The sequence below is a fragment of the Canis aureus genome, chromosome 2 (genome assembly GCF_053574225.1).
Source record: "Canis aureus isolate CA01 chromosome 2, VMU_Caureus_v.1.0, whole genome shotgun sequence".
NCBI classification, from domain to species: domain Eukaryota; kingdom Metazoa; phylum Chordata; class Mammalia; order Carnivora; family Canidae; genus Canis; species Canis aureus.
Window position 1 is genome coordinate 13,528,865 of NC_135612.1, and position 19,105 is coordinate 13,547,969.

General features: G+C 38.8%; 1 protein-coding gene and 1 long non-coding RNA gene across 3 annotated transcripts in view; one reads left to right on the forward strand and one right to left on the reverse strand.

Moving 5' to 3' along the window:
- The window catches only part of LOC144292971 (uncharacterized), a 94,779-nt gene that overhangs the window by 51,261 nt on the left and 24,413 nt on the right, over positions 1-19,105 (reverse strand). Inside the window, exon 3 of one of the 2 annotated variants that reach the window (XR_013360397.1) lies at positions 18,750-18,853. The exons of the other annotated variant lie outside the window; for it this stretch is intronic. This is a non-coding gene — a long non-coding RNA (uncharacterized LOC144292971). Of the gene's footprint in view, positions 1-18,749; positions 18,854-19,105 lie in introns of those variants that run through there. 2 annotated transcript variants of the gene reach the window in all.
- PCSK1 (proprotein convertase subtilisin/kexin type 1) overlaps positions 11,495-19,105 on the forward strand; it is a 41,457-nt gene continuing 33,846 nt past the window's right edge. The window contains exons 1-3 of the mRNA XM_077864015.1: positions 11,495-11,917; positions 14,779-14,883; positions 18,089-18,199. Of these exons, the coding sequence (XP_077720141.1) occupies positions 11,738-11,917; positions 14,779-14,883; positions 18,089-18,199 (396 nt within the window). The 5' untranslated portion in view covers positions 11,495-11,737. The remainder of the gene's footprint in view (positions 11,918-14,778; positions 14,884-18,088; positions 18,200-19,105) is intronic.

Here is a 19,105-nt window from a genome sequence, read left to right on the forward strand (position 1 = left end):
TGATTGGAGAATTTACTCCCATTTACATTTAAAGTAACTAATGATAGATATGCACTTACTGCCATTTTGTTAACTGTTTACTGGCTGTTTTTGTAGTTCCTCTGTTCTTTTCTTTTTCTCTTGCTCTCGGCTCCTGTGCTCTAATGGCTTTCTTTAGTGATATGTTTATATTCCTTTCTCCTTATCTTTTGTGTTTTTACCATAGGTTTTTGCTTTGTGATTACATAGATTATACTTAACAATTTATAACAGTCTAAGTTGGAAGCTGGAACAAAAGAAGATACTAAAATGAAAAGGATTACTTGAAAGTCTGTTTTAGAAGCAACCAGACCCCTACCTCATCAGTCTCCACTGCCAGGAAACCAATAACTCGTTACCCCAGCCAAAGATAGAAGGTCTCCACAACCCCCCCCCCCCCCAAAGAAAGCGAAACAGGGATTCACAGGCACAGCTAAAGGTGGAGGTTTCATATGGAACTAAGTGAGGTATAATGAATCCTGAGTTCTCCATGGTTTTTTTCCCTCTGGCAGCCAATTCCTCTCCCTTCAGATGGAAGATTTTCAAGTCTCTATAGAACCTGACTGACCTATGAGGAAATAATTAAAGACTATGACTTCCAAATTTTCTCAATTCAATTATTTGGCTAGACTATTCTACAGCAAAGCTTGCCATTGTCAGTTCTCATGAAAATAATCACAACTTTTTTTTTTTGAAGACTTTATTTATTTATTTGAGAGAGAGAAACAGCACGAGCAGGGTGGGGCAAAGGGCAGAGGGAGAGAGAGAAGCAGACTCCCCACTGAGTAGGGAGCCTGATCCTAGGACCTGATCTAAAGGCAGACGCTTAACCAACTGAGCCACCCAAATGCCCCCGAAATTATCACAATTTCTATTTGGCCTAAGCTTACCTTATTCTTAAACAAGGCCCAGCAACCAAAGATCACCAGAGATCAGAGGAATGACTTTGTTATGATAGAGGGAGCTGAAATCAAACAGGAAAACTTCAAAACAAAACAAAAACCCCAAAACAAGACAACCCCCCCCCCAAAAAAAAACCTGGTATGAATATTCGCAAAGACATGGAAAAAATATTGCATCCATAATACAAATACAAAAGAACATTTCTAAAACAAACAAAAAGACTTCTTGGGAATAAACAGTATGATGGCAAAAATGAAAATGAAAAAGTCAGGAGAGAATGGAATATAAATTAAACAAAATTTCCCAGAAATAACTGCAAAAGAAAAAGAACTGTATATGAGAATGAAAAGAGAATTTTTAAGTATTATAGACAATGATTTGATGAACAATATTAGAAAGAAAAAAATTTTAATTACATAATCCAACAGGTTTTGTAGCATGAGATAAGATCAGAAAAAAACTTAATTTCTAAAAGGTCTTAAAAATACAGAAAAGCAAGTACTAGAACTCTATTAACAATCTTTCTAAATTAAACAAATTTTATGCCTGACAACAGCAAAATTAAAAAAAAATCTGTTACATAAGGCTTATTGGCAAATCATGACCTCAATGCACCTATTTTTGATGAGAACTGAAAAGGCCTAAGCCAGAAAAGCAGACCAGTACAAAATATATCCTCTTTATGTAACCCCCCCCCCCCAACCCCCTAGTCTTTACAAGTTTCTGAAAAGGTTGGGGGAGCGATAGTGAATAAATTCACAATTCCTCTGGCTTCTCCTATGACTGCTGTGATTCAGCCAAGAGAAATTATTAACCAAGAGACTTAACTTTTTTTTACCTTCATTTCTTATATTGTTAAGATTCATCTGGAATGTCTGTGAGGTTCTGTATATTAGGTGCTGAGAGTATTTTGACAAGATCAAGTATATTCTAGCAAAATAAAATGGAGAACTGAGGCAATTAGGAAGAAATCCTAGGGGGCACCTGTGTAGTCTTAATCAATGTCTATACCTTGCAGAGGGGTGCAGAGAGCAGTAAGAATTGACAACCATTGATAATTGAATCTATAATGGAAGCTAAAAAAACACTTGGAAGCTTGTGCTTTGGAATGGCTATGTATATTTCATTAAAAGCTGGTTACTGTCAAATATCTACTTTTTTTTGGAACTTACAGATGTAATGCCCAAATGGGTAACCATACTCTGTTAAAATGGTTTCATATATGACACTTGGCCCTCTTCCCTACTTCCCTAGCACTTAAGTACAATTAGGTGGGGGTTGGGGTAGGATGTGGGAACTGATAATGTCTTTCTTGGGGTGCCTGATGTAAAGCTAAAGATCGATATATGTAAGATTTCTGTTGAATTGCATGAATAATGATCCTAAATCTAGCTATGCATCTTTATAGGAAAGGCTTTAAAACTTATGGTCAGGGCATTATCTTCGGGTCTAACATTAATAAGCTCTAGAAACAAACATGGATATTTTCTTCCTTGTGAGAGGGCTGGAGCCCTACAGTGAAGTGTGAGCAAATGATCACTTCAACCTAATGATTGTCTTTCTAATTGGTTCCAGGGAAGTTATATATATATTTTTCCTTTGAGTAATTACTCTGTATTTTTCCCCAGGTTCAGTGGCATTTTCTCTAAAGAGATAATAATAGAGCTAGCCTAATAGTGGAAAATAACCTCAGGCAGTCTATTTCAAATGCAAAGAAAGAAAGAAAGAAAGAAAGAAGGAGGATGAAGAGGTTATGATGACATGACCACAACAGAAGAGGGGGGCAGGCAACACCAGTTCAGAGCCTTTCACAAGTTTCTCATGACCTCTCAGGGTATTTGCTAAAGTCTGCAGATTCTTAGGCCCGACATCATCCCAAAATCATTATGGAAAGAGGGGTGCATTTTAAACAAACTCCCCAGGTGACTTTTATGCATTATAAGCTGATAATTATTGGCTGACCATAAGCTAGGTACTAATGTCAGGGATGCTATCCAATAGAATCCATTTATCTTTTAAGCTTCCACCCTTCCAAAGCAACAAAGGGCAATAAAATTTCGAGATAATATAAACCCAGGGACATGGTGGTTCTGGGACTAATTTCAGACCATGGGCAGTTCTCTTTGATGTAAAGCCAATAAAGTAACAAGAGAAGACAGACCAGTAATCATGACAATTACCTCTACTGAGAACATGACATGTACCCAACCCTGTCCTAAGTGACTTACATGAGTTAGTCACTTTCAGTTCTCATAAGCGGTACTCAGCAATATTTTCCCAACTGTGCAGAGGAGGATGCCGAAGCTTCAGGGTAAGTAAATTATGCTAATTAACAATGCTAGTAAGAAACAGAGGACTCACACCCTCCACTGCTCGAACTATTACACATCAAACTAGTCCATGCAAATGGACAGAGAAGCAACGCAGACTAGAGTTGTAGCTTGAGCTGTGTCAGAAGAATTATGCAAACTTGGGTGGCCTCCCTGCCTGTGACTTTGGTTATTTGTCTGTGAAATGAGAATAGAAATGATGATAGAGTGAGAACCTAGTCGCTGTGAAATCTTTGTGAAAAGTATAAGGAGCCATATAAATGCCTGTTATCATTATATTCCTGTAATCAGGCTCATGTGAGCTAGATCTAAACCTTCCCACAAAAGTTAGAAAATAAAAATGAAGTAACTGTGTGACTGTTCAATCACCCAGATAGAATCACGGGATGGTTCTAATATCAGGAAGACAAGGTGGTGGGGTAAATATTTTAAGAAGGTCCCCCCTTTGTCAATTTTCTTTGTGTGCCTCGAGGTCTGCTGACCGCTCTTAATGTTGACTGTTGGACACACTGACTCATGTTTTCTCACAATACATTTCCAGCATACTTCACCATATTGAGTCTTCTTTTTTTTTCAGGTGCCATTTTCACAGAATGTGTTTAGAAGGAGCAAGTCTCTAGGTCTTCCCATTACCTCTAACTCAGTCACTGTTTATCTTCCGCCATGAAATCAAATGCCAAATGTTCAAAGAGGAAGGATCTGTTACCCAAAGTCGGCTGTGTGAGCTGTGGGTAAATTACCTCACTCTTCTGCATTTCAGTGAACTGGAGCTAATCAAATCTGTCCTGCTTCTCTCAGCAGGCTTATGAAAAAAATGAACTGAGAATATGTAAGACTATGATAGAAGGAAATAAAAGAGGAAGGGAAGTGTACTGGAAACTAGTGAGTAGGAAAAGAGAGAGACGAGAGGTGGTGCCAGAGTTAGGCAGGTTTAAGCTCTGAAATCATCTCCCTATCAAATGTCCCTTCACAACCCTACAACCTCCTCCTCTCCATTTGAAAAACAGTTTTTTTTGTTTTTTTTTTTTTAACAAACAGATGTTTTCAGGGTGCTGTTTTCTAAGTAAAAATAACTATTATTTATTTGTACTCGAAAATACTGTAGGTATGTTATACATAATAACTGCATCAAGAAAGTTACTATTGTAGCTCCGTTTTACAAATGAGGAAACTAAAGCAAAGGAGGATCAAAAACACATCCAAACATCCCCAGCTCCTAAATGGCAGAACTGGGATTCAAACCCAGGCAGTCTGGCTCTAAGGTCTGCTCTCATTTCTGTGCTTACTGTTTTTTGAAATAGTGCCCATCTAGATTTGGGCCCCAGTTTGTCAAATGCCAGTTTTTCCAGTCAACTCTCAACTAACCTTGCAAATAAAATTAAAGCCACTGCTTCTGCTGTGTCCAGCAACAGAGCACAAGGAGAAGAGAGAGTGGATCTCCAGCCAGGATACCCTACAAAACATTTTCTCAAATCCATTTTGCCACCAGCTTTCCCACTGCCAATTACCACATTTACCCCTGTGTAGGTGTGGCCTCACCCTAAATCCCTGATTAGTCTGGACTCGAGAGTCAGAAGAATGTAAATAGCCTTAAATTGACCTCTTTGTCTTGCTAACATCCTTCACACCCCCACGTACAAGCTCATCTTTTTCCTAAATTCACAGCCTGGGAAGGAACTCTTGCCACCAGTTAGTTTCTCCCTAGGATTTAACAACCCAGATCTGGCTAATTCATGTTTGCTTAAGATATTGGACCCACTGATCTTTGTCTCCTTGCTATGATATGGATACAGTATGGCCAAGTCTGGTATAGGAGAGTCTGTATGTGGCCCTGGGGAAAGAGAGGCAGACACAAATGTTCAGAGACAGGCAAATACCATAACAATGGAGTAAATCAGACTTAAGAGAATATTGTCTTCAAACACTTGGTTCCCTCTGTTGTGTGTGTGTGTGTGTGTGTGTGTGTGTGTGTGTTTCCCCCTCTACTTTTGATAGAGTTAAGGATACCTGAACTCCACCATAAGAAAAAAAGTGGTGAATAAACGTAACTGCAGAAATTGACACTTTTTCTCTTCTCTTCAGGAATTGGGAAGTTCCTGTTCCCAGAGACATCATTAGTCAGGTATTCACCGTGTGGAAGAGCCTGAGAAATGAGAGCTACCGAGATGTAGGAACTGAGAAGTGAGGAAGAGAAAGAGAGAATGGAAGAAGGAAAGAGAGAGAGAGATACTCGCTATTGCTATTTAAGTCTCTGGGTACAGTGTCCTTGACCAGCTCTTTTTTCATGCTTCAATTATGCAAGCCAATAATTTCTTTTTTCTTGTTTAAGTTAGTTTCAATTAGAATGTATGTCTTTGTCTTTTGAAACCAAAATAATTTTGATTCATACTAAGTGACTTTTGTTTTGATAGATGAAATTTTTTATGTATCAGATGATACTGTTTATACCAGTACTACCTGGGGCGGATTCAAGAGGAGGAGATGGGCAATATGGGTAAATTTCAATTCAAGAATAAATTAAAAAAAAAAAAAAGAATAAATTCACTATAAAAGGGAGGCACCTGAACTCAGTGTCAGAGATCATCACTGAGGAATATTAGAAAGCAGAAGAAGGACCACTGAAAGACTGGAGATGGTCAAAAATTCTGTTTCAAGAATAATAAGGTAAATTCCATGAACCAGATCAGTGGACTACTATTAATTTCAGAACGAATCATTAAAATTTTAGTTTCATTACTAACAAAATAAATAATTGATCAGTGGCACCTAGCATGACATAGAGCAAGTCATACTAATGCTAGCGAAAGTTAGTCCTATAGTCTCTATGTATCTAGACTTCAGCATGTCATGTGACAAGGTCTTTCTGCTATCCTTTTGAACAGTTACTAGAAAGGTAAATTAGTAACTGTTTTTAATGCATAGTAATTATTAAGTCAGTTAACTTGTAGGGAAGTTTCTTGTGGCTCTGTCTTCTGTCCTGTTTTTGCAAATCTTTTTGTTAATAGTCTGAATGAAGACACCAATGGAAAACTGACTACATTTGTATATAGCATAAAGCTAGGGAGAATAATTGGATGATGAGATCAAGATTCAAAATATCTTGAGAGGCTGAAGTGAGTCTTACACTTCGACCCCTGCCGGTATATACATAGATAACAAAAAACTGTACAAGTCTGGGTGAAAATGTGACTTAATAGCACCTGTGACTATAAATAGAGATTCTAGTGGACTCTAAGTTGAATAAGAAAAAAATTAAGCTAACTCAATTTTAGGCTATAGTGGCAGAAAGATAGTTTCCAAAAAGAGGTGAAATTCTTGCCCTAATCAACTGGATTTAGCCAACAATACTATATTACATTTTATATGACATATTTTTAGAAGTATATACAAAGAGATCCTGTCCAGACAAGACCAATCAGCATGCAAAATCATTAAAAAGACTGAGGATGTTTAACCTAGGGTAGAAAAATGTTAGGTGAGATGTAATAACCTATCTTCAAAGTCTGAAGAGCTATCATATATAAAAGAGATTGAGACTTATCAGTGTGGTGCTCTAGGGCAATAATAGCATGCTTGAGTGGAAGTACGTAATGAGGGAAGATTTATGTCATTATAAGGAAGGACTCTGTAACCCTGGACCTAATTCAAGCTAAAGAAAGGACTGTTTTGGGAGACCATAAATTACCTCACTCTTGACAAGAATATTCCCAAGAAATGCTATATATATGGGGACGTGGGGGTTGGGGGGCTTAACTAGATCAATGCTTCTCAAACTTTAATTGCATATGAATCACCAGGGACTTTTAAAAATGCAAATTCTGAATCAGTAGTTCTGGAATGGGGGCTCAGGGACTGACTTTCTAACAAGCTCCAAGTAACAGCTATCACACTGGTATGTAGACCACACTGACAATCAAGGAACTAGATAACTTTTAAGATCACTTTTCACTACTGAGAGTCTACAATTCTCATAGAAAAATGCACTTCAGGAACCTAGAAAGCAGTTATATCTTAAACTTTCCATATGAAAATGTCAGTGTTTGAGAGCATAAAGGAAGCAGGAGCATGCTTGGAAACAGAAGCAGGAATACTCCAAAACTCTCTCAGTAAATGCATGTGTTCAAAGAACTTGCTCTAAAGAAAGAAAAATTGTTAATAAATACTTGTATAAGACAAATTTAATTATCTACTTTCATAAGAAACGACCAATCATTTGGTCATTAAAAAGCAATTGGAATTAATAGCACTTGTTTCAATTTTAATAATTCAATTCAATTCAATATTAAAGCTGAAATTTTGCCTAGTTTATTCAACAAAGTCCTACATAATTATTCATCCACCTCAAAGTCTTTCAATGTACAGACTTTGCTTTATTATCTCTTACTTCCATTTCTGTAGATCAGAGCTTTCCAAATGGTGGGATTATAGATGTCCCTTTAGATATTTGTCTTCTCAACCATTGGGAAGGCCAAGCAAATAGCTTTATCCTAGGCTCCTGAGAAGAAGATCCAACTAGATTGGCATTTAAGCATTTATGATTATCACTCATTGGCCTGGCCTCAAGGCAGTGAGCTCAACCTAGCTGAATGTCTATCACCTTGATATCTACTTCAGCAACTTGCTGCAAGCATATCCCTTTTTGTCTCTACTTGTGCAAATAAAATTTTGTGTTGACAGCAGCTATAAATAAATTTGAAAAGATCATTGTTTAAAATTTTTGATTAGCAATGATATATAAGCTTTCAAACACAAAAACTGAGACAAAAGGTTATATCGATGGAAATATACTTGTATTTCTAAACTTAAATTTATCTGAATTCAATATTATATCTTTCCTTAAATATTGTATTTTATTTTCTTATCAAAGTTGTATCATATAAAGGCAATGTGATGAATCTTTTGCCATATGATCTCAAATCCCATACATATGTCCCCAAATTTCTTCCAGTTTACATCAGTTTGCCATACAAATACTGATATTTTCTTTGTTGAGAAATATTACAATAGGTAGATTCACTACTCTAATATGTTCTTTTACCAAATATTTTCTACTTAAATTACAGACTAGTTATTTACAGATTTTTCTTAATATATAGTTACTGTTACTCAAAGGAAACAAGTAAGCTTACATGACCACTTAAAAATCTTAAACCTAAGTTATTTCCTTACTCCTCATATGCCTCTTGAAAATATTGAGATATGGTTCTGAAAGGCTAGCAATGTTCTTTTTCTTGACCTGAATGGTTACATAGTGTTTACCTTGTCATAAATCATTGCACACATGGTTTTGTGCACTATACTGTACATATTTTATGTCACAGTAACAAAAATTTTTTAAAATTTGTTTTCTAAGACTAGGAGATATGGTGCTTATAGATCTCTGAGTATATTCTTACTTCCTGCTTATACTAGCCTTGCTTTTATTACTTGCCAAGAAAACTTAATAAATGATTAACTGTATCGCTCAGCAGTTGGGAGCAGTCAAGAAAGGCATAACACTCACTTGATAATTCATAATAGAAACGCTGTTCTCTTTAGTTTCTAGATTATCCTGTTTTCTATATAAATTAATCAGATGAATCAAATGCTGTTCAAAGCAACTTAAGTGTGATAATTGGCTCTTTTAATTCATGGTATAAAATACAACACTAATGGGCCTGCAGGTTATTACCATTATGCACATAACAGAATAGGGCTAGCCCTTGATATGACAAAGACGAATTCTATACCTATTTGCATCTTTTGCTTTGGCAAACGTTCATTTCTTCTGCATCCCAGAAATTGTAGCAAATCAGGTCCATAAGATAAATTGAGACAATTTCCAAATAAGTTACTGAGATTATATATATATATATATATATATATATATATATATATATATATAGTTTGTATGGCAATATTCTGTTTTTGTTATGAGAATTTAGTTTATCCTAGGAGGCATATCAATCAAATATTTCCTTCAGGATTGTACAGTGTGCCATTTAACACAAATGCTTCATTAATGAGACACTCATTGCCCTACACTCTGCCAACCCTATTTACTTGAATAATAAGAAAGAGGCAAATATATTCCTTCTCTAACCAAACTTACCTTTATTAAATATGTGCCAGGAGTTTCTTTTGCTTTGCCAGCACACAGTTAGCTGTGAGAATAAATATCCTAGAGAGCTTGAGAGCTTGAGGCCACAACTCAAGCTGAAACATGAAGGGGAAAAAAAAGAAAGCTCACCCAGCCATCAACACTCACACATGTGAATCTACAGGATAGAAGAGCTATTAATCGAGCCCATTCCACAACACCTTAAGTGAGAGTTACACATTATTATTATTATTATCATTATTATTATTATTATACACTTAACTGGATCACATGGCTTATTAACATTGACATTTATTTTTTAAGAAGCTTTATGTTTAAAGAAATTATAAATCTAGTCTACATTTCTGAAAACATGAAAGCAAATGAAGAATTAGCACTACTCAGTCTCATCCTCCACCTAGTCTTATCGCTTCCTTTCTCCTCAATCTCATATGCCCTCTTTCCAACCTTATGCTTTTTCTTCTTTCTCTTATAATAGGCTGCGCCCCCCGGTGGTTGGGAGCTTAAAAAAAAAAAAAAAAAAAAAAAAAAAAAGAAGAAGAGGAAAGAAAAGAGAAGAGAAGAAAAGAGAAGAGAAGAAAAACCTTTCACAGACAAGACATTTAACGCTTCACAATTCTACTTTTGGGATGAGTCCATCACGCTCCTGGGAGCTTGAGGTAAGTAGTCACGATCAGGAACCGAACCACACTTCCCCCCTGCAGTCAGTTTCCTATTTTTTTTCTATTTAAAGAGGGGAAGACAGATCAAATGAGAAACAGCTTGGTTCTAGAGAGCTGCACAAGGACCTCAATTTGTCGAGGCTCAGCAGGAAGGGCCGCCCTGGCCGCCGCCGCGCGGGGCGCTGTCCACTCCGCGGTGCTGAACACTACGCCAGGGCTTTGCCAGGCAGGTTAAATCCCTTAGGACCCAGAGAGGCTCAGCCAGCCAAGGCAGACTGAATTCATTTCTGGGGTCCGTGTGGGGGTGGGTAAGAGGTGCGGGGGGGGGCATTTAGACTCTCGCTTATTCTCTTTCCATGGGGAAAAAAAAAAACTCTCCCACAAAGTGACACTGAGCATTTTATGGAAAAGTAATGGCACAACTTCAGTTTAAAACCAAAGTGAAGAGCCCTACTGAGAAAAAATAGTAAGTTCAGAGTTCACCTGCTCTTTCTCTCCCTTAGTTAACACAACAGTGTGTGGTCCCTAGACCCCACTGTTGACAGTTAAAGAAAATAACTTTCTATTAAAATTATGTGATTAATCATTTTTCTGATAAGCACAGCAAAGGGGGGGTGATACTAGGCTTTGCAATATCTGGAATAGAATTTTAGATATTGTTTTACTGAGTGGAGAAACTGAGGAGAGGATGAACTAAACTTGTTTTCTTTAAGGTGGTTTCTTTTTAAGATTTTATTTATTTATTCATGAGAGACACAGAGAGAGCGAGAAAGAGAGAGGCAGAGTCACAGGCAGAGGGAGAAGCAAGCTCCATGCAGGGAGCCCGACGGGGGACTCGATCCTGGGTCTCCAGGATCACGCCCTGGGCTGAGGGCGGGCGCTAAACCACTGAGGCACCCAGGAATCCCCTTTAAGGTGGTTTCAAATGTTAGTTAAGAATACATTTTTTAAAGTATGGCTCTAACAATGCCTTCCTGATGTGCTTTTGTTCTTAGGCAATTTAGATCAGAATCTGGTCAACAGAAGCTTCCCTCCTCTCTGCTCTACCAACCTCTGTCCGATTTCAGACTTAAGACCCCTGTTCTTCATAGCAGGTGCTGATATCCACGGGGCTCTTATAAGAACTCACCTCCTTCCTTTCCTGCCCCCCCCCAACCCGTGAGATAATTAAGTAAATATTTAAAAAAACAAACGGACAGAAGGGAGGCAAAGTGTACTGTAACTCCCAGCCTTTGCTTCTTGGTAGTAACAATCAAATAGGGGCACTTCTCTTTGAGAAGTGAAGGTGTTTCTCATGGCTACAGAATTTACAGTCAGGGAGCAGACTTAACTGATCCCAGCAAACGGTTCCTTCCTTTCCCTAATCCTTCCCTGCTTATTTTAGCCGATTCTCCAACCCCCCCGGGAATACCATCCAGATCTTAGTCCAGGTAGATCTGACGTCAAGAGATGGCTTTCGTCGATTTGACGTGTAAACACTCATTTCCATTCCGGCTTGGAAGGGCTGGGGCTCCACTCAGCCGGGAGACCAAAGAGCGCTCGCCACCGCCCAGCCTCTCCTCGCGCGCCTCCTATCTCTTTGCAGAGCCACCGGGAGCGAGAAGTGGTCCAGAGTCCGAGGGGGAAGAGGGCTAGTGTTTCTAGCTTTTCTCCTTGCTTGCTTCTTTCTCTTGCTTCTTTTCCCTCATCTCCTTCTGACTTGTGTGCAAGCAAGCGTGAGAGCCATGGAGCGAAGAGCCTGGACTCTGCAGTGTACTGCTTTCGCTCTCTTTTGCGCTTGGTGTGCATTGAACAGTGTAAAAGCCAAGAGGCAGTTTGTGAATGAATGGGCGGCAGAGATCCCCGGGGGACCGGAGGCAGCTTCGGCCATAGCCGAGGAGCTGGGCTATGACCTTTTGGGTCAGGTAAGAGTTTGCACTTTCCAGAAACTTTCTGGGGCCCACGGGGACCGGCGGGACTGAAGCGCGATCTCCCAAGTGGGAGCTCCAGGTCTCACTCTCCTGAGCCCAGTAGGCGAAGAGCAGGAGCTTCTGCAGCTCTCGCCCCTGGCGCGCTTGGAGAAAGAAGGCTTGCATTATTTATTGTTTGGGCTGGAAGCAGCCAGGCAGAACGAAGCCGCTGCAGCTGGGGAAAGCTTATTCTTGCTGTCGTCCGCTTTGGCATTTAAATCCATTCCCGCGTGGTTTGGGAGGAAAAAAAAAAAATCCCTCCACGCTTGTTCACCGAACTTGAGATGCACGCAGCTCTTACCAACCGAGCGCCCCCGGGAGAGGCATTGCGCTCTGTCCCCTGGGACTCAGCTGGGCTCTGCGTCAGGAGCCGGCTGTTTCCTTCTTTTTTTTTTTTTTTTTTTTTTTTTTTCAATATGGCAGCATCAGATCCAAGTCCTGATGCAAAGGGGTCAAACGGGCTTGGCGATGTGCGCCCGCAGCCTTTCGGGCACGCCCAGGGCATGGGAAGAGCGCCCGAGGCCGGGACTCGGGACCCAGAGGCTGGGGGCCCGCGGAGCAGCCTGGGGAGCCGGCGGGAGCAGAGGTGGGTGAGACACGCGGGACCAACTCTGCTCACCTCAGCCGGGAGGCTCGGGTCTTCCCGGGGAACTTGCAAAGTCCGAGCTTCCCAACTTCGCTGGGTCAGTCCGCCTGAAGGGTCAAGCTGCAGAAATGACTGTGGGGGCAAGGTTTTCTTTCTTTCCTGTCCTTCAGCCAAATGCCTAATAGCTTCCCCAAGGCGAGGGTTTCAGTTTCTGATAAGAACTTGCCTGTCCTAGGGAGAGCTGGTTTAATAGATAGTTGGGGGTGGGGGGGGCGGGGGGGGCGGGTAAGGCATTACTAGAGTGACAGCTTAGGTGTGCGATTCCGGGAGAAACCCCAGGGGGTATGATTTTTAATCTAAGCTTTCCTTTCCCTTGGCTCAGAATCAAGCCCTCGCCCCTTGCCTTGGAAGTGTGCCTCAAAGCGGGGGAGGAGGGAGTTGTAAAACATTTTGGCGCGTTTTTTTTTTTTTTTTTTTTTTTTTTCTGGAGGTGGTTGGAGAGATGCCGCTGAAGTCACGGATGAGTAATCGGCGTGGGCGTTGGCGATTCCATAGATCGAATCCGCTTGGGGAATACGCCTCTCCTTGCCAGAGGCTTCATTCTCTAATTTTATGATCCAAATTGTCTTTAAAATGCCCAGCAGAAAAGCCGGTCACGGCGTCCCAGTAGCAGACCAAGACTTTTTGCTTTTGCCTAGATTTTGTTCTGTACCAAGGCTCTGTTTTGGGGGCTGAGGAATAATAGGAGGAAAAGAAACTTTCAAGGAATCAAGAAGCTAAAGGAGAGATTTTTAGTAACAAATAACTGGAATTGCATGTAATTGGTGTAATAGAAGTTGCACCTGGATCTCACTAGTTGTTGATTGAGGGATTTAAGAGGGACAAGAATTGGAGAGGAGTGAAAAAAGAGAAAGCGCAGTGGAGGAAACATTTGCACAGGGTTCAGGGAGAAGAGTCAAAGGTTGCCAGGAGAACACTGTGAGAGGTAGAAGGCACTCAAGGCATAGAAAACAGATTGTGGGACAGGTGGAAGATTCAAAGAGAGCAGCTTAGAAGAAACTGCAGCGAATTGTTGGGATCTAAGGAGAGTGTGAGCAGTAGGTGGAATTGTACTGGTAGCTACTGTGGGCATCATGGAAATCTTGCACATCCTACACGGGAGTAACTGGGGACTTGATCCTATGTCTTTTGGGCAGCTGAATGGCACTGGTAACTGTGTGGAAAAAGACTGGGTAAGAGAGCAAAAATATCCCTTTTTCCTTTTCTCACCTGTTAGCCCCAGACATATATCCAAACCTGCACCATTCGTTATGGGAATTACTTTCAAAATCACACATTCCAAACCAAAAAATAAATCAGTATTCTTGGTAGGCTCTTCAAAGAAGGGATGGAATGATCACAGGAATCTTTAAGAAATAATGGGGGGAAATCTATATCTACATATGATTTGCACGTGATAGATTTTTTTTCTAGCCATTTCCAGCTAAAATGACATTACTAACAAACATTTTTAAAATAAAAATTCTTTGGAAAAGACTGATAGTGCTTTCTTGATTCTGTTTATCTCTCCCTTTGTTTACAGTAATTTAGCATCATTACCCTGAGCTCCCAAAGGCCTCGGGATAAAGATAGAATTAGAGAAGTGACCAGAAGCAAAACCGTTGATAACGGAGAAAGAGCTAAGCATTGGTGATGTTTTCTTATGGCTACTCTTCCCTCTCCCCAACTCCATGTATAGAACACCTTGAACTAGTGGAAAGTCAAATGGTCTCTACTGGTAGCTTATAACAATTAATCACTATATTTCAATGACTATTTTATAACAACAAGAAGTTATTTTAGCTGAAGGTAACACTGACCATATATAGTACCCAAAGGGTTTGCCAGCTTTCCACAAATTATTCTCTGATAGGATAAATTTGATAAAGAGAGTTTTTTAAAGAAATGTACCTACACAGTATTGTTACACAGGAAAACCAATGTAGTTCCTCTGAAATGTGTGAAAAAGAGGTATCACTAACCCCCAAGTATACCATTAGCAAAAGTGATGATATTGTAAGCTCATCTCACACAACACAGTCACGAGAGAGTGAAGGTGTCTATCAGTGTCTTCCTCCTAAAGAATGGGCTTAATAAAAATTGCCTGTCTCTAAGTTACTCGGGTTACAATCTAATCCATACATACTTATTTTGGAAAGTGGATTTTTATTTTAATATTTTTCTTTTATAGATTGGATCACTTGAAAATCACTACTTATTCAAACATAAAAACCATCCCCGAAGGTCTCGAAGGAGTGCCCTTCATATTACTAAGAGGTTATCTGATGATGATCGTGTAAGTGTTGTGCATTTGTCTTCAAACATCTGCTTTATGATTTCCAACAAGAGCAAAAAGCACTTTGCAAATATGATTATTTTTTACTGTGGTCACAATTATCTGTAGTGTTTGTTATTTCTACAGGGTTATCACTGCACATAATAATAACTGGATTGGATAGGCTGAGTTAAACATTTTATATATAATATATATATAATATGTTTAAAATACTAGCTCACAAATCCAGTCTAAAAGCATGAAAATGAATATTGAAAACTAAATGGCAGCTCTAATAAAATGTTTACCAATATAATCAATTAACAACCTTTTATTATATGCCTATTATTTACTGAGCACTTTAATGTCCAATGGGGGATGCCAAAGAAATTTAACATATGAACATGGATTTTAAAAACATTTCAGAATAACTGAAAACATATCTTGCCATTTCGGTTTGGTTTCATTATATGGGGCACTAGAGTTTATGAGCAAGTTCTAAATCCATGTCTTCATGAGCCAAGTGTTTCCATAAGTATTGTATTGCTTCACTGAAAGCATATGATATCTTTTTATCCTGGTTTGTATATATATTCAATGATTAGGCAAGAGCAGGAAATGTCTAGAATGAATATAGCTAAATAGTGTGAGGACAATTTGAACGTACATCTAGCGTACCTATCGATTTTTGAAGTCTGTTTTCAAGATCAGCATACATAACAATAGAAATGGTGACCATATTGGGAGTATTGAAATTTGGGTACGCATGTTGCCTTTTCTCAAGAATGTGCCATATTGGTAGAAATTTATCCTGGCTGGCCTGTTTTCTGTTATCATGATTTCTGTTGCCTAGGACACTCCAGAGAATTATGGAAGCTTTGTGAGAGATAGAACACATCCTTTCAACTTGCTAGAAAGAAACTATAAGTGACAGAAAGGTGATAAAACTATTGAAAGGACATGGAATTTATAAACCCTGTGAAATAATTTGCAATTTGATTTGTTCTGAATCTAATGGAATTTTAAAAGAGAGAATAAAAAGGCAAAGTATCAGGGTAGGGAATGACCGGACCTGGGTAAACAACAACCACACCTAGGCAAAGAAGGCTGTGTCAGGACCACGGACAGCGAACCAGAGCTGCTGTGCACCCATGGCTTTTACTTAAGTTCATGGCTAGATGTGAGACTGAATCAGAGGCTCAACATTGGTTGAAAAGTTTCTTGTCCAGTGAAGTCTTCCTTTTGCCATCCCAAAGCAGATGACTCATTGCATGGGCTCTGAAAAAGTAGGACAACTTCCAAGATCCTGGCTAGGCTTAGTCCTTGAGCAAAACAAGAAAGAGATTTCCTTGTCTGCCTAAATGTATGCCTGACATTGATGCACAAGGAAGTCAAACTGACCTCCCTTCTCATCTTCACAGAAGAAAATTGGTCACAGTGGATCCATACCTGTGATTATTACTACAAATATCTCACTAAAGTGAACAGATGGCCCAGTTCTATTCTTTAGCTATTTCTTTAATAGTTGATTTTGGGGCAAAAATCTCAAATGATAATGAAGAAAGACTAAGAATTTAATCTCCAAATTAACTTCATAAAAAAAGGAGTCTATACAATCTTATGAAAAATTATCCCCACGATAACTTTTTTTTAAGGAAAAATCCTAGAACCCATAGAAGCTAGCAGTTGAAAGTTGGACTAGATGATCTTTACTGCTCTTCCCAAGTTGAAAGAATTATTTACAATTAAGAACATGGTACCTATTTTATATATAATAGAAAGATACCACTAATTTCCTCTATTCCATTTGGTCTGCTCTTATAGAGATTAGCATGGGATTTGGAGTTAATGACATGAATCAGAACACTGTTTCCAACAACTGAATGTTTATCTGATCAGATGGAAGAGTGCCTCTTCTTCTATTCCATTTTTTAAAAATTGCTTTTGATTTTCACTTTATTGCTCTTTTTTAAATGGGGGATAATATTCTTTCAAAATAGCCTTCTGAAATGCAGCAATAGGCTATCTTTACAAGTCTGTTAATGAAATCTCCAACTGTAAAAGACTCTCTATCAAAGATTAGTACTTGTTCCCTAGCAGCCAGTTTCCAAAGACTAACTCAGATGACAGGCAGTATATTCCAAGCATTGAGGTATTTTAAGCCAAAACAATTAAGCTTGAACATATAGGTTCTTTAAAAATAAATTATAGCAATTAATGTCTAGCTTTTAAGTCCCTCCCAATATTTATATTAGGTTTGCCATAGACGTTCTGATTGAAAATTCAGGACAGTCTTAGTGGATGGTTTTATCCTTTAGCAACAAATTATTTTTTAGTTTTTATTTTTGGATCTGACTCATGAGTATTCTCACAATTAACTAACCCCACCAGACACTGAACTGTCATGAAGTGTACAACAGAGAGAATATGTTTTGGGTAGGAAACAGTCATGTTGCCCAGCAAAATGAGAGCATGGTATTATTTCATAATGAATATAACGACAAGGTAGTCCCTCACCCTCTCAGGATCTCGAGTATAATAGGATTATGCTATAAATGTTGGAAAGGTAATTTTTGTACTGTCAGATCTCTTTGCATAATACATAAGACTAAATTAATGGTAAGTGTGCATGGTCAGTAGTACTCATTCATCACCCTGGATCTGTTTCTTATATTAAATACTCTTAAGCAGGAGCTTGAAGCACAGAGGAGCAGGTTTTCTGATCTGCAAAGACACAGCACCTTTCTTGTCTTGCATAACATTTGCAATTTTTACCTTTTGCAAGTGAATAAAAAGAAATTAAACTGTAAGAGCACCATAGCAGCAGTCTCTTGAATCTCTTAGCTTGTTGACTCATTCCATGAAAATGGACAAATTTTCAGCTACAAAACACTAAGACCTCAATAAAAAATCAGTATTATGGTCCATTTGCTGATGAAAGGAGGCTAACTTTTACTTCCACTGGAATCATAGTGTAAATAATTTGAGGGAATCATCACTTCACTGACTCCTTCTCCTCCCCCTTAAGGTACAGTTTACTATAATAGACGGAATATTCATCTCCCCAGTGAGCAATCCCTTCTCATTGAGCTGCCAGTTTGTCTGCAAACGAAAACATTTTTGAGCTGCCTCAACTCTGATGGGGAGGGTACTAGAGCCAGTTAGAGGGAAGACGGTTACACAGAAGTGACTATTGCTGATTTTCTGGCCATAAAATTCCTTGTAGGTGATATGGGCTGAACAACAGTATGAAAAGGAGAGAAGTAAACGTTCAGTTTTAAGAGACTCAGCACTAAATCTCTTCAATGATCCAATGTGGAATCAGCAGTGGTACTTGGTAAGTACTTACAGAAGGACTGTATACGACCTGAGCTATTTATTTTGTTATATCTGGAAAATAGATTTTTTTAATGATAAGCAATTTAATAGAGGGCTATGTTACCTGGAGATTAGGGCTGATGGGAACTTCCATGATCTGGATCTCCTGTTTTACTAGGTGGAAGTGTCTGAACCACAGATCTTTAGTTGCTATGAGAGGAAAGATTGTTACTTTCTTCTCTTAAGCTTATCTGAGGTAAATGCAGAAGAATCATGTCTTGCAAGTTAAGAGTTCCACAAACAGCAATCATGGAAAAAATCACATTTGGTCAAAGTTACTCTTGAGAACCTTTAAATCACCCAAAGGGTACAGTGAACATGATTCAGTATGTCTCTGTGTGTGTGTGTGTGTGTGTGTGTGTGTGTGTGTGTATAATGAATGGCAATTTTTACATGCTAAGAAGTGAGAATTTCTGAACTAAGCTAAAGGAAGGAACACAAGGAGAGATAAATACATCTACATGCAGATATCTAGACTTGCAAACTATTTTACTTTTAAGATACCAAATCCTCATTGGTCTGTGGGCATTGAGTAGAAAAATTTAAAGTGCTCTTTCTGGCTTGCAGAGTGTTTTCCCTTCCATTTTAATATTAAGCCTCATGGCAGTAATACCTGTTGATAGAAGTGGGTTTTGTTCAGAACGTAACAAAAGATAAGTTTTCATGATAATCCTAAGCTAAGGCTTAGACATCTTTGTTGTATAAAGGATGGGAAAAGGGATCAATTCCTCTTGATATTCTCTTAACCTAGGCAATACTTGCTCATTGCAGTGTAAGAGACTCATTAACATTTGTGTATTGACTATATGTCAAATACTATTCTACGTGTTTGACATAAATTAACTCCTTTATTTCTCACATTATA